This window comes from Boleophthalmus pectinirostris, unplaced genomic scaffold, assembly GCF_026225935.1.
Source record: "Boleophthalmus pectinirostris isolate CB_2022bp ecotype Guang Dong unplaced genomic scaffold, ASM2622593v1 HiC_scaffold_2, whole genome shotgun sequence".
NCBI classification, from domain to species: domain Eukaryota; kingdom Metazoa; phylum Chordata; class Actinopteri; order Gobiiformes; family Gobiidae; genus Boleophthalmus; species Boleophthalmus pectinirostris.
Window position 1 is genome coordinate 39,080,011 of NW_026571152.1, and position 16,526 is coordinate 39,096,536.

A 16,526-nucleotide genomic window follows, 5' to 3' on the forward strand; every position below is an offset into this window, starting at 1 on the left:
CAGAAGGGCCAGTGTTGATGTGCTTATTCTTTTCACTACTACATATATGTGTGAATTTGGATTTTCTATTCTCACAAAAATTAAAACAAAGCACAGAAACAGACTGAATGCTGCGTCTGATCTGCTGCCGCGTCTTCTCCTGCACCCGGACTAGCCCGACTCATCAGCCGTTTTACTTCGGAAACCGTCTGACCTCGCAGCCTTAGATTTCGTACGGGAGGCAGGTACTTTTTAATCATTTAACCAATCGCTGCTATTTGGTAGTGGCGTATGTAATGCGCCGTTAACGGGGCTAACTGGTATATTAAGTTTTTCCCAAATCCCGTAGGAAGAAGGACAATAACGTCTTTCCCCTTGATAAAATTCACCAAACATTCTCTTTGTTCGGGCTTTAAATCCTCGCTCTCGGGAATCGTTGCCAACACAGAATATATGACTCTTCGCTGATTGGCTGGTGCCCGAACTCGCACTTCTGGCATTTTTGCGAACCCTCTATTGTATTCTGATTCCTGATCTAGTCGCTGGAGAGAAATAAAATTGAGCGGAGGCACTAGGTGGCGCCAGCCTGGCTACACCCAGACTGGAACACGCTACAAAAACACAGGCAGGCCCTCCTATCTCTTGAACTGTTAAGACATATTTTGTATAATTTCTAATCTTTTTGTAATTATTTTATTGACTATTTTGATTCAATTTTGCTGGTTCGATTGAATGTTGAAAAGAAAAAGAAATGGGCTTCATTTAATGTCCAAATAGGCGACTTATGGATCCTTTTGTTGCTGCTTAAATTTCAGTTTTTCATGGTTTAAAACTTGAGTAATACTAATTGTTCAGTCAGTCAACAATAAAATATCCTCATTAATGTTCAGTAATGATCAAATCTGCCTTTATTTTTATGAATAATGTCTACTGACTTGAGTCGCGAAGGTTTGTGACTTTGAAAATATGGGTCCCCAGAAAAAAAGTTTAAGAGTACAGAACCCTCGGAGAGTTCTGGCTGCGTTCGCTCACCCTCTTCTGCTTCTGAAAAATTTGCTCCAGCTCTTTCTCTTTGGACGACAGCTGCAGCTCCAAGTCCTGACTCCGAGACAGAAACTGCTTGTAGTCCTGAAACAAAAGAGAAGACGCAGTTAGATGAGTGTTTTTTTTTTTTTTTACAATTCAAGCCGAGAGTCCGCTGCTTGTCTCTGTACAAATGTAAATACTTTGCCTAGAATGTTCCACAGTAGAAATTAAACCAATCTGTCTCAACTATAAGCTATATTATAGGTCAGATCTGTGGAGAGTCGCCCCAATTCACAGAAGGAATTACCGTATTTTTGAGCAATACAAAACACAAGCTAGATCCATATGTTTAATGTCATACCGTGGAACATTCTAGACGAAGCAATAACATCTCCATGGATACAAGAAAAAAGTTGCGCAATGCACCTTCAGAAAACTTTATTATACATATATTTTACCTGTAACACGATCTTGTCCTTCTCGTTTTTGATTTGCTGCTCCATCTCCTCGTACAGATGCCGGATCTCATCGTCGTGTGTGGCTGCTTTTCTGTAAAATAATAAAAATGTACGGATTATTTTTGAGTCATAAGAAACAAAGCTCAATTTAATGCATGACCTGTAACAACTCATGTTCAAGAACATACAATATATTGAGATTCTAAATAGTGCGTGGGTCACCAAACTTTTTTTCTCTGGAGGCCACATGATCGCTCCAGACTATGATAGAGGTCGGGGTCAGGTCGGTCGTATAACAGAATTGTTTGACCCTGACGACGCAGATTACATTCTTTAAAAACCGTCACACTTTCTTTACACATCAGACAAACTGCAGGCTCCTTACACTGAACAAAAAAAAATCGGTTGCTCACTGTTCCCTGAAAACTCTGCACTCTCTGTCAACTTTTCGAACTTTAACGTGAGACATTTTGCCGTCCTTAACTACACTACAGAAAGTAAAATTCAGCGGCAAATTTGGTGGCAAATATAACTACGTCCTATAATTATTTAAATATAAATATATTATATAAATTAAAATAAAATCAACAAACTACAAGATGCAGACGTGTTATTATTTGCCAAAAAGTAATTAAAAAAAATAGGCCATGGCAATTTTTAAGGATTGTCTCATGGGTCCAGTTCAAGTGGTGGGGGTAAGAGGGGCTGGGGGTCCGGTCAAAGAGGCATGGAGGGCCAGAGTCGGCCCGCGGGCCTTAGTTTGATGACCTCGAAATACTGGGATAAACAATAACAATGAAAACCACTGTATTCCACTGAAACAATAACCTAAAATCAGAATAATGAGAGATTTAAATTCAATTAAGATTTTTTACTATATCCAATTTGAATTTGAATTTAAATGTATTTGTTTGAAGGATAAGCCCCTTGAGATCTCATTTTCGAGGGGATCCTCACGGTCACAACAGCAGAAGACAGATACAGTAGGGCAGACAAGACACTGCATAAATTTAAATAAACACCAAAAAACAACAAAATCAACACACACACACACAACTGTCAGACATTGAATAAGGCAAATTTAAACTCTGCATATTTAGGCCGAGTTATCTCATACTGAAAACATTCTGTTCCATTTCGTGATGTCATGGATGTGCTCCACTGTGTTTTTAAACTCCACACACCTTCACTAGAATCATTTGGATCATTTCCGCCCTGGAACTGCCGATCTCTACTGAACAAAAGGTAAAAGGAGCCGTTAACTTGAAAACTACCGTTTCATGACATCACAAGGTGGAGCAGAGCGTTTTGAGCCTTGGAGCCTAAACATGTGTGAATGAAACAAAACACAACTCCACATGTGTTTTTGAGGAGGTAACATTATAACATGGTTTAAAGCTCACAAGAATCTATTTTGTGTAACATAGGAGCTTTAAATCAAATACACACTGATGTTTTCTGACCTCTTGAGGGCGCTCTCCATCTCATTCTTCTCCTGGTTGGCCTCGATGAGCTGTGAGGTCACTCGGGACAGGAAGTCCTCGAAGTTGGAGAGGAGGTGAGGCTCGTCCCTCCGGAGCTGAGCCCACAGACTGCGGATCTCTGTGGGACTGGAACACAGTCAGAGTCTAATGTCAATAATGGGCTCAGTCAAATATATTCCAAAATAAATAATCTCACACTCACATAAAATTACAGTCAAAAGCATTAACCAGCACTATCACCTTTTTTTTTTTTTTTTATTAAACTCATAAACAGGACCATGAATAGCCTCCTGAAAATGTGCTGTTAAATCTGAAACATAACAAGACTAAAAGCTGAGGAGAATCCATTTTGTGTAATGTAGGACCTTTAACTCACTTTTCAAAGATATGATTGGCTCCCAGACTCTCCATGAGCATCGTGAAGTGCTGCTCCTCTTCATCGTCAGGACTGACCAGACTCTCCTCCCACTGGCCCTGGTACACTGTCTCCACTTCGCCGTTTCCCGGGTTTTTCTCTTCCATATTTGCCTCTACAGAGCCATTTTGTCCAAACAAAAATTCACCTGGACAAAGAAAATCACGATAAATAACAAAGATAAAACACAGTACGCCTTTATATTTATTTTACATCTACACGTACTGAAGCCTGAGGAGAACTCGTCCAGCGTGAGGTATCCATTTCCATCTGAGTCGAGTGTGTCAAAGACATTCTCGAGTTCGTCGGCGGTGAGAGGAAGCTCAGAGTTCAGCCTCTGCGGAGCAAAACACAGCTGCTATTGGCAAGACTCAAGGACGCCAACTATAGAGACGCTTTAACGTGTACTTTACTATTCTGAGCACAGAAGACACACAAGAGTGTGTGTACAGTGTACAGTGTGTGCACAGTACAGTGTGTGTACAGTGTACAGTGTGTGTACTGTACAGTGTGTGTACAGTGTACAGTGTGTGTACAGTACAGTGTGTGTACAGTGTGTGTACAGTACAGTGTGTGTACAGTGTGTGTACAGTGTGTGTACAGTACAGTGTGTGTACAGTGTGTGTACAGTGTGTGTACAGTGTGTGTACAGTGTGTGTGTGTGTGTACAGTGTGTGTACAGTGTACAGTGTGTGTACAGTGTGTGTACAGTGTGTGTACAGTGTGTGTACAGTGTACAGTGTGTGTACTGTACAGTGTGTGTACAGTGTACAGTGTGTGTACAGTACAGTGTGTGTACAGTGTGTGTACAGTACAGTGTGTGTACAGTGTGTACAGTGTGTGTACAGTACAGTGTGTGTACAGTGTGTGTACAGTGTGTGTGTACTGTACAGTGTGTGTACAGTGTGTGTACAGTGTGTGTGTACAGTGTGTGTACAGTGTGTGTACAGTGTGTGTACAGTGTGTGTACTGTACAGTGTGTGTACAGTGCTACAGTGTGTGTACTGTACAGTGTGAGACCCAGTGTGTGTACAGTGTGTGTACAGTGTGTGTACTGTACAGTGTGTGTACAGTGCTACAGTGTGTGTACAGTGTGAGACCCAGTGTGTGTACAGTTTTTGGGACAGTGTGTGTGCAGTGTGGTACACTGTGAGGTACATTGTGTGTACAGTACAGTATGTGTACAGTACAGTGTGTGTACAGTGTGTGTACAGTTTGTGTGTACAGTGTGTGTACAGTGTGTGTACAGTGTGCGTACAGTACAGTGTGTGTACAGTGTGTGTACAGTACAGTGTGTGTACAGTGTGTGTACAGTATAGTGTGTATATAGTGTGTGTAGAGTGTGTGTAGAGTGTGTGTAGAGTGTGTGTACAGTACAGGGTGTGTACAGTGTGTGTACAGTATAGTGTGTGTACAGTGTGTGTACAGTACAGGGTGTGTACAGTGTGTGTACAGTATAGTGTGTATACAGTGTGTGTAGAGTGTGTGTAGAGTGTGTACAGTGTGTGTGTACAGTGTGTGTACAGTGTGTGTACAGTGTGTGTGTACAGTGTGACAGTGTGTGTACAGTATGTGTGTATATAGTGTGTGTAGAGTGTGTGTAGAGTGTGTGTAGAGTGTGTGTACAGTACAGGGTGTGTACAGTGTGTGTACAGTATAGTGTGTGTACAGTGTGTGTACAGTACAGGGTGTGTACAGTGTGTGTACAGTATAGTGTGTATACAGTGTGTGTAGAGTGTGTGTAGAGTGTGTGTAAGTGTATTTAGAGGTTGTGATGATGTATTTGTTTTTTGCATTAATAACATCATCATATCTTCAGTCTGAGTCTACTTTACAATCAGCTGCATAACTGGTCGTGTCGGCTTCTGTCTCCTTAATTCTTGTTAAATGTTTATTCAGTTTTCAGACTGTGGTGTTTGTGTTGGCACCGCTGGGCACTGAAGCACCTGGCATCTTCCCACGGTCTCTAATCATTGACCACTTAGCGCCCCCCGTCCCCTCCCCACCACCACCACAGATGGTCCAGAGCCAAATCTCCAACATTAAAGCTCCCATATGATGCTATTTTCTAATCTGTGTTATAATGTAGTTTCCTCATCACAAACAGACCTCGACCTGCACAAACCCTGCATATTTAGGCTGATTTCTTCTCTAAAACACAAAACACTCCAACGTTCCAACTTGTGACGTCATGTGGTGATACAGGAAGAGCTCCACTGTGTTTTTAAACTCCATACACCTTCACTAGAATCAGCTGGATGATATCAGCCCTGGAATTGCCAATCTCTGCTGAACTAAAAGCTAAAACGTCGCTGTTAACTTGAAAACTCACTTCAGGAACAGAGCATTTTAAGCTTTGGCGACGTAGACAGACTAAAACAAGATTACTGAAACGAATAAAACAAAACAAAACACAACTCCAGGTCTGTTTTTGAGGAGATAACAGCATTAAAACATGACCTAAAGCTCACAAGAGTCCATTTTGCGTAACACGGGATCTTTAAGGCTGTTACTTTATCGAACACATATAAAAGCACCTCCCAAATCTTTATTTAAACAACTTCTCTCCACTTGTTTAAATAGTCACACCTCTGTTGGCTGCTGGGATGTCATGCCGTGTGTACACTGCGCTGAGTATTTACAGAGGCCTCATAACCAGGACAGTGGAAAGAGAATGTGTTTGGGAGTATCAGCTGTTCTTGTGAAGTGTTATCTGGCCCGGACATACCCCTTGTGTCAGCAAACGCACACACAGCGGTACCTCCCTTTGGGTAACCATGGTGTTAAACGGCAACTAAAACTGTGAAAAGGAACAAATGATAGACCCTTTAAAACCCTGTGTCATCAGAACGGTCAGCAGTGTTTCCCTTTACTAGACGAGACTAAGAAGAAGAAGAGAGAAGCCGCACTGTGTAGTATTTTCGTTTGGGGTCCGTCACCTGCTTGTTTCAGTGGATATCCTGGTGATCTGCCTGAAATGTTCACAGTGTGACATTAAACAGCTCTACCAGACATTTATTCAATTACAGGTGGTTTTATAGCTCAAAAATCCCAAGATAAAGAGACATTCTGACCTCTTAACTAGGGGTGTAACGATATCCAAGTCTCACGATACGATATTGTCACGGTACAATTAGGGATGGGCATGATCAGTCGATTAATCGATAATTCATCATTAAGAATTTACGTCCATTTTTAATCGAAAAACCGAATGTAGGTGTGTAGCGTAGGGTGACCAAACGTCCATTTTTCCCCGGACATGTCCTTTTTACACGTCCTGTCCTGGCCGTCCGTGTTTTTTTTTTCTTTTTTTTTTTAAATAAAGTGATGCAAATGTCCGGGTTTTCATTACCGTTCACTGGGCCATTACATTGATCAGCTCTTGTAGCTCTCTGTGCACTCAGAAGGAGCAAGCAGACACAAACAGTCGGTCAACCTGCAAAATGGCGAAGCGCAAATGCACATTTAACAATGACTTGTAGAAGAAATTCCCCAATTTTCGTCCTGGTCGAGACAAGTGGGAGGCCATGTGCACAGTGTACAAAGCAGACATTTATGTTTTGGTGTCCAGTGGGAGCGCCAGGACACCGAAAAACATTAAAAAGCTTTGCCAGGTGAGAGTAGCTCTGGCTCCAGCTCAAATTCACGTTATACTGAAAAATGTAGTAGTAGTAGTCGTCTACTACTACTACTACTACTACTACTACTACTACTACTACTACTACTACTACTACTACTACTACTACTACTACTACTACTACTACTACTACTACTACTACTTATAATACTACTTATAATTACTAATAACAATAATACGACTTATATAGCGCACTCAAAGATGCTTTACAAACAAATAAAAAGTAACACTGTAGAAAACAGGGAATCATGTTGGGAATGCCAGTTTGAACAGGTGAGTTTTTAGACGAAGTGCTGCAGTGAGTCCGAGTTCCTGATGGGTTGTGGGAGTGATTTCCAGAGGGAGGGGGCGGCGGCGAAGGCGAAGGCTCGGTCTCCCAAGGTCCCCCGCTGCTGTCGGGCTCCTCAATTTGGTCTTAAAATCTTCGTATACATGATCCTGGTGTTTTTATTTCGCTATTTTGTCCGTGAATCAATTCCTATTCCTCAAATGGAAGTCTGCTCCAAAGTCGTCCTATAACTTTTTAACCTCAATGAGCTTCATTTGACTGGAGTTGAACGCTATGGGTGACGTCAAACTCCTTTAGTCCAATTCTTTATACAATCTATGGTCAGACAAAGACAAACCACCATCTCTCCTACAAATTACACAACAAAGACTGACGTAATAGTAAATATAATCGTATTGTACCTCGTGAATAGCGGAGAGGGTTTGACACAGTGCCCTCGTAGCATTTTATTTTCTCCAAAAATTTGCATATCCCGAGATCAAAGCCTTACGTATCGGTGCTTTTCAGTGACGGGGCCGACGAGAGCTGAATCAAAGGATGCCCCGGATCTCAAAGAGCCACTGAAATCTGCACAATAATGCCAGTGAAGTGTCCGCATAACAAAGGGCACGTACTGTTTGAGGGCACTTTGTATAATGCCCTAACATCACCTGTTACCCAATAGACTGATTATTAATAGACGGTTGAGTGGTGGTGGACGCAGGCCTGGCATTTTAGCGAAGGTGCCAGACAGACGCACTTTAATGTGAGGCGCGCTGGAAAATGGCTCAGTGCTGAAGGGCCAATATTACAGTGTTTTCTATGTTATATGTGATCTTATAATGTTGTTTTCTCATCAAAAACACACCTGGAAAACACTCTGTTCCCCCTTCCGCTGTGTTTTTAAAAGCCTAACAACTTTAGAAGAATCTTTTGGATAATTTCAGACCTGGAATTGCAAATCTCTGAGCTACCATGTTTGGTTTCTGTGTATTTTATTTTATTTTTTGTACTGAAATTACCATCAATTCTGTTTCTCTAAAAGTAAAATGTAGCCGTTAACTTGAAAACTTATTACACGACATCACAAGGTGGAACAGAGCATTCTGAGCTTTGGAGATGTAAACAGTAACAAAGGATAACTCAAACGTGTGAATGAAACAAAACATAAGTTCAAGTAGAATTTCTCGATTATGGAAAAAATCATTATCAAGATTATTTTGGTAAATATTGAAATCACAATTATTCAAATGATAATTTTTTAGTTACATGACGCATTTATTCAGAATTTCTCTCTCTCTCAAAAAAACCAAAACAATTTGTTATTGAAACTTTCAAATTGTAAATAAAAATAGGCTAAAAATGTAGAGCAGTTTTGTGAAGTATGAAACATAAAATGAATAAAATATACTTTGAACATGAAAAATATGTAAAATATGTTCATAACCTGTTTCTATGTTATATGTTATAATGTTGTTTTCTCATCAAAAACACACCTGGAAAACACTCTGTTCCACCTTCCTCTGTGTTTTTAAATGCCTAACAACTTTAGAAGAATCTTTTGGATAATTTCAGACCTGGAATTGCCGATCTCTACTGAGCTATGGTGTTTGGTTTCTGTGCCTTTTTTTTTTTTTTTTTTTTTTTTTAATGGAAATGACAAAAAAATTATGATTCTGAAGGTAAAATGAAGCTGTTAACTTGAAAACTTATTACATGACATCACAAGGTGAAACAGAGCATTTTGAGCTTCGGAGATGTTGAGAGTAATAATGAAGCATTACTCAAACATGTGTGAATGAAACAAAACACAACTCCAGGTCTGTTTTTGATGACGAAACCACATTAAAACATGGCTTAAAATGCAAAAGAGTAAACTTTGTGTAATATAGGATTATAAAAAAAACATTTTTCACTCCCTCTTGTGACTTGGTGATTGCAAATGTTAATATGTTAGTGCTGGATAATATTCTAGTGTTTATCTCTGTTATATTTATCATAACTTTTATTTGTGTAAATTCCCTCAGTCGTCCAGGTAGAATCCATGGCAAAGGAGAAATTCAGTTTGTCAAATGGACAAAGTTTATTTGGTCAAATACGTTTCGCAGCTCATCCAAGCTGCTTCTTCAGTTCTGGTCAAAATGCTGACGGCTACTTCCTTATATCTGTCTGCAGGAAAGAGCTCATTACAATGAAATTATTCTGAAACTAACACTCCTACTTGTTTACAGTTTCTGTTTGTTAGTTACTGAAATGCACTGAGTGTGATGAGCAGCGAAACATATTTGACCAAATAAACTTTGTCCAGTTGACAAATTCAATTTCTCCTTTGCCATTATTTCAATTAGTTTATTCTAATGACAATATTCATCTGTGGGAGCTGGAATCACACCGCCAACCTGTGGATCAGTGGATCTGAACTCTTAACCAATAATGTTTATGTCAGGAGCAGGATTTGAACCACTAACCTTCAGATCAGCGCACAAACGTTCTACCATCTGAGCTACTGTCGCCCAGCAAATCAGAACACTCGTACTAATTACACACTCCTGAAAGTCCAATTTAAATTAATTTAGTATATATTCCATATTATTTTAAAATCTTTTTGGTAGTATTTGCTCAGGATGGGACAAGATCTCATGTCACAAGTTCTTGTGACACTGTGTACACATGAGAAAAAATGATCTTGTGACATTTTTTTCCTCATATTTTTACATTTACCTTGGATAAAAAGGGTTAACTTTGCTGAATCACTTGTCTTGATGAGATGTAGTTTCAAAAAGCAGTGCTACTAAAAATATATAAAATAAAAATCAAATCAAATCAAATAAAAATAAACGAAAAAAAAAAAAAAAGATCTTGTGAGATTTTTTTCTCATCATATTTTTACCTTTGCTTGGATAAAAAGGGTTAACTTTGCTGAGTAGTTCCAGAAAGCAGTGCTACAAATAAAATAAAATAAAAAATAAATGAGGAAAAAAAGATCTTGTGAGATTTTTTTCCCTCATATTTTTACATTTGCCTTGGATAAAAAACTGCTGAGTTACTGGTTCCAAAAAGCAGTGCTACAAAATAAAAATAAAATAAAATAAATAAATAAACATAAAAATAAAATAAAACATAAATATAAAGTAAAATAAAAAATAAAATTTAAATTTAAAATAAAAAAAAGAATAAGAATAATAAAATTAAATTTTAAAAAAAAATTGTTAAACCAAACTTGTGAACTATTAAACTTTTCCAAATCTCGTGACATGTCTCTTCCCATCCCCAGTATTTACTAACGTATGCATGGTAACTCCTGCACATTCCACCATACACATACATACAGACCTTCCCCAGCGTGATGTCAGTGCAAAGTATCAATAAACAAAATACTAAACACTGAAAGTCTGCGGTTGTCGTTCCACTCACCTGCATGTCCCTCCTCGTGATGAATCCTTTGTTTTCGCTGTCACAGATCTGGAAGAACTCAAGGATGGTGCTTTGTCCCGTAACGTCTCCATTTTTCCTCCCGTCCCCTTCGTCTCTGCTCGTCTGGCTCCTCCACGCCGTCCTCACCTTCGACATGACCACGCTGCTCCTTCTCGCGTCGCTGGAGGCGCACGAGGCCATGGCGCGTGGAGAAGTTTGGAGTTTGAAGACGGAAAACGAATCAAGTTCCCACTGGTCCTTCACATGGTCTGAGCGGGTCGGGGGAGCAGAGGGAGGAGAGGACAGAGGAGCGAGAGCCGTCGTACATCACAGCATTTCGTCATCTCTTAGCAACCACGCACTTCTTTAATTAGGAGATGCAACCTGCAAGAGAGAGAGAGAGAGAGACAAGAGGAGGAGACTACGGTTGAAAGTCCAGCCCACAACAGAAGAATGAATGTGAATAAGTGTGTAAGTTTTGATTTGGGGGTCCTTCACCTGCTTTTTTGCATTGATATGTTATTACTCTGCCTGGAATGTTCCACAGTATGGCATTAAGCAGCTCTACCTTACATTTACTCAATTACAAGTGGTTTTATAGCTCAAAAATATCAAGAAAAAGAGGCATTCTGAATGTGAATCTCCACGGATCTGACCTGTAATTTGGTCTAGTTTAGTTTCAGTCAGTGTTGGGAAGGTGACTTTTAAAATGTATTCCCCTACAGATTACAGATTACATACCCCAAAATGTAGTTTGTAACAGAATCCATTAAGTTACTTAAAGTGAGTAATGTAATCTGAATACTTTGGATTACTTGATTTGCTGTAGAGAAGCAACCTGAACTGAACCGTATTAAAAATATTATCGATATAAGAAGAGGAGACACGTCCACGCTGCATGATTTAGTCCTGTTTTAGTCCTGGTTTAGTCCTGGTTTAGTCCTGGTTTAGTCCTGGTTTAGTCCTGGTTTAGCCCTGGTTTAGCCCTGGTTTAGCCCTGGTTTAGCCCTGGTTTAGTCCTGGTTTAGATCTAGTTTAGAGCTGGTTTAGTTTCTGGAAATGAGTGGAATTACAAAAAAAACCCACAATGGCATTATTTATCCTTCTCTTTGCGCACCTCTAGCTGAGATATATTTGTATTACTATGTGTGTATATTTTATTTTTACTTGTACATAAACATGTATATAATTATGCCTTATTTGACTAGCCTGATTCAGCGGACGGTTTCACTTCGTGGAAACCATCTGACCTCGCAGCATTATGATTCGTTCGCTCAACAGGTAGATGGGTACTTTTTTATTTAACCATTCGTTGCTTGCTATTTGGTTGTAATGTATGTAATGCTCCAAATCCCGTAGGAAGAAGGGCAATAACGTCTTTCCCCTTGATAAAATTCACCAAACATTCTCTTTGTTCCGGCTTTAAATCCTCGATCTTGGGAATCGTCGCCAACACAGAATGTCTGTCTTCGTCTACATCCATCTCGACCGCTTTGTTTACTGTTGTGCTGTTCCACAAAAGGGACACAGACAGACGCAACGAGTTTGACATCATGGCTTCACAGCTCTTCACTGATTGGATGATGCGCGGTCTACAACTTCCGGGGTTCTTGCAAACCGTCTAGACCAGGGGTGTCAAACTCATTTTGGTCCGGGGGCCGTATCCAACTTACACTGATCCCAAAGAGGCCGGATCAGTAAACTCATGGCATATATACCCCAAAAATAGCAATAAGTTCTAATATTTGTGCAGAGAAACGCAAATTTATTACAGAAATATTTTTTAATTGAACTGAATTAATGAATTGATGAAAAATGCAATTTCAACACAATGTACATGAACTTGTTTGCAAATAGGAATAAGTCCACTGTTCTCATCTTTGACATTTTGTTGATGAGGGTGTCACGGTCAACAGTCAAAACGATCGTCCTTTAAGAGCGTTTGGAAAGAGACAAGTCTTCATTTGTGCTGCTCTGGTGGGAGGGGCCACGTACAGAGACGCTGGAGACGCTGCTCTGCTCAGCACCGCAGAAAATTACCAATATTTTAATAGAAATTATAATAAAAATATTTTAGTAGAAAATCAGCCGAGGGCCATATGTTTGACACCCCTGGTCTAGTCATGAACCAGGAAAACAATGACATCTTCAGTGTAGTTACAGACACTGGGCTCACCAACCGACTCTGATAAAACCCACTGAGTGAATATTATTTGCCGGCAAATTGAGATGAATGCATTATTTATTTGTTAATGATGTATTTATTATTAAAATGAAGAAAACTGAGGTATGGTTGAAATTGTTGCATAGCCAAACATAACCAAACACGACAATAACATGTAACACTGGGCCATTTTCTCATTTTTTCTAGATTTTGTCAGACTTGTACCTCTAACAGAGCTCGTCGGAAGTTGTCATCGCATGTTTCCAAACGTCTTCCTGGTTTGTGAACTAAGCGTGAATAGAGCCTATTAAATGAAGACTATAATTATTACCATTTGTTGTTGCTCTTTGTTATTATAATATACTGTGATGTGTGAGCTACTGTGTAAAAGTAATTTCCCTTGTGGATCAGTAAAGTTTGTTTAAGTCTAAGTCTGTTATTTTAGTGTTTCATGTCTGTCATTATAGTTACAGTAAAACAAAAATGAAATAAAATAAAGTAAATTTAAAAAGCCCATATCTGATCTATGTTATAATGTATTTTCCTCTTCAAAAACACACTGTATCTGGAGTTGTGTTTTGTTTCATACACACACGTTTAACACACAAACCCTGCGTTTTTAGGTGGAGTTCTTCTCTCAAACCAGAACCACTCGGCTCCACCTTACGATGTCACACGGTGGAATGTGTTTTTAAACTCTATACATCTTCACTTGAATGAGCGATTAATCTCTGGAACTGCCAATCCCTACTAAACTAAAGCTAAAAATGTGGGTGTTAGGTGGAACGCAGCATTTTGAGCTTTGGAAATGTAGACACACACTAATTATTAAAGGTTACTCAGACAAAACGTAACTTTACATACGTTTTTGATGACGTAATAACATTATAACATGACTTAAAGCTCACAAGAGTCTATTTTGCGCAATATAAACAAAATAAAACAATAATATTCATGAGTTCTGTCTCCTGATGCGAAGAACTAAAGGTATAAACAAACCGTCTTGATGTTCCTTGTTTGAAATGACGGTCCCATTACTTATTCACACGCTGCTCTTTGCTCGATTGAAACTGTGACTCATATCTGAACCCGAACTCGAACGCAACTCTGACTATGACTTCAGGTTGTCCCTAAATATCGACAGACAAGAAGAGCAGAGTCTGTGTGTGCACTGGTCTGGAACACCGCCCATTAGATCAATTAATAAAAGATAGATAAGATGAGAACTGACCTAAAAGATGCACTGTGTAACTTTTCCCGGTGGAGGTTTCTGTCAAACTTTTTCTCCATGGAGATGTTGTTGGTTTGTCTGGAAGGTTTCACAGTATGGTAAACTTTTTATCAACATGGAGAACAAACCAGACCAAGTTACAGGTCAGATTTGTGGTATTTTTCAGCAGTACAGTCGTCCCTTGCCGTTTCGCAGATTTTTTTTTTTTTTATTTTTTTTGTCCAATTTAGCTTTTTTTCCCCCTTTTTTTTAAACCGCGTATGAACACGTATTGCGTATCACAGTCGGGTCAGGACTAAACTATGACTAGACTAGGACTAAACCAGGACTACACCAGGTCTAAACCAGGACTAATCTTGGACTTAAAGAGAGAGAACCCCGAGCAGAGTGTCCACAAAGCGCAATCGAGCAATTGCCGCATTTAAATCTGTGAGGTGCAGAGCTCTGTGCAGGGTCCTTTCTCCTGCGGTCACCTCCGAGCCCGTCCCGATCGTGAGTCCTGCTTCATTCCTGGTTTAGTCCTAGTTCAGTCTTGGTTTAGTCCTCCTCTTCAGTCCTGGAATCAGTCCTAGGTTAGTCCTGGTTTAGTCCTGTTTTAGTCCTGTTTTAGTCCTAGTTCAGTCCTGGTTTAGTCTTTATTCGGTCCTGGAATCAGTCCTAGGTTAGTCCTGGTTTAGTCTTCGTTCAGTCCGTGGTATAGGCAGAGCAAACGTTTGATATAATCTCGGGTTAATGGGCTGGTGCGGTGCTGTACTGCGCGGGTGCGGGTCTCCAAAAATGGACCTGTGCAGTTCTCTGCGCTGTAGGGCTTCATTACGGAATAAATAAATCTTTGGTTCGTTACATAAAGAAGGAGGAAAATAACAAAAGGACGACAGCAGCAATAAGTTTTAAGAAGGATGCAAAAATGGGTTGTAACTGTCCTTTGTGAGAAAAGTGTATAAAATGTGTGGTGAGGGGTTTTACACACTTTAAACAGATATAATAATTGTAAAATATAAAGGGACCACTGTAAAACCATCTTTAATTGAATAAATGTAACGTAGAGCTGTTTAATGTCATACTGTGGAACATTCCAGGCAGAGTAATGGCAACTAACAGGTGACAGACCCCCAACCAAAACATTACAGCTTTAAAAACAGTAGATAAGTGCTCATGAGATCTGTACTCTTTGGTAACTTTTTCCACTTCTGCACAGAAATGATAAGTACACAGGATTTTACAGAGATATTGCACAAGAGGCATGACTAGCTTTAAAAGAAGTAAAAAAAAAAAAAAAGAAAAGAAGAACTAAAGCTGCTGCCTTTTGTTTTGCTCGTTAAACGTCCTCTATTACGCAAAACTGACTCTTGTGAGCTTTAAGTCATGTTATAATGTTGTTCCCTCCTGAAAAACAGACCTGGAGTTGTGTTTTGTTTCATTCAAGTTTGAGTAAACTTTTATTATCTGTGGCTTCCTAAACCGACCTGAAAGCTGCTCGGGAAGATCAGAGTGGGTCTTGGGGTCGAAGCTTGTGGAGTTAATATGACGGACAGAGATTCAGGAGCAGGACCAGGCCTCAGTCTAACCCTGCTCCTCTCCGGCCAACCACAGCTCAGCTCAACCACGTCATTTACCCACAAACCCTATTTATACGGCCTATCCCGACAACACCGTCTGTCTCCACTCTTTTGACCTTCTCCATCCAACCTCATATCTCTTGTCCATCCTTCAGTCTGAAGACATCATCTACAAGAAGGAGGGTCCTGAGACAGAGCCCCCATCCTGAGTCTCCTTCAGGCCATCTCATCTATCCATTAGTGTCATAGTACTCAAGACCGGTCTTAGTCTCGTCTCAGACTCAACCACTTTTAGACTCAGTCTTGAAAGCGCTTGGACTCGGTCTTGTCTCGGACTCGAGGTCTGACACTCGACGAGTGCGATCATATTTCATTACGGCCGACAATAAACTTCTTACTGTGACATGTGGCTGAAGTTTTCCCAATAAAAGTACAGAAATGCATCTGTATTTGTCATGATGTGCGTTTGGTAAATGTGCAGAGGCTCAACCCCACTGTAAAACCAGTAAGAGAACTCCAGCTGAAAAAAAACTCCAGTTGAAAAAAACTGATTTAAAATCCTACCCACTTTCTTCACAGTTTTCTGTAAAGTGTCAGTGGAAGTTCTCTTAAAGAAGGGGTTCTCAAACTGTGGGTGAGGGTCCAAAAAAGGGGTGCAGAGTGTTTCAGTGCAGTATAGTTTGCTTGGCTTATTTTAGGCCTAAATTAACATTAATCATATCAAATGAGGATAGATTTTTATTTAAAAAAATATAGATATATTTGCCAAAATAACTGTAAAATACAAATAAATGTCAAAAATGACAAAGATAGTCTTGATTTGGTCTCGATGGGCTGTGGTCTCGGTCTTGTCTCAGTCTTGACCTTTAAAAGTCTTGGTCTTGTCCTGGT

The 16,526-nt window shown here is 39.8% G+C and overlaps 1 protein-coding gene across 1 annotated transcript in view; it reads right to left on the minus strand.

The window, feature by feature from the left end:
- Positions 1-16,526, minus strand: part of cracr2aa (calcium release activated channel regulator 2Aa) — a 39,232-nt gene that overhangs the window by 19,852 nt on the left and 2,854 nt on the right. The window contains exons 2-7 of the mRNA XM_055155121.1: positions 10,682-11,065; positions 3,588-3,699; positions 3,324-3,510; positions 2,927-3,073; positions 1,464-1,554; positions 1,012-1,107 (exon numbers count right to left, since the gene is read on the minus strand). Coding sequence (XP_055011096.1) covers positions 1,012-1,107; positions 1,464-1,554; positions 2,927-3,073; positions 3,324-3,510; positions 3,588-3,699; positions 10,682-10,882 — 834 coding nt within the window. The 5' untranslated portion in view covers positions 10,883-11,065. The remainder of the gene's footprint in view (positions 1-1,011; positions 1,108-1,463; positions 1,555-2,926; positions 3,074-3,323; positions 3,511-3,587; positions 3,700-10,681; positions 11,066-16,526) is intronic.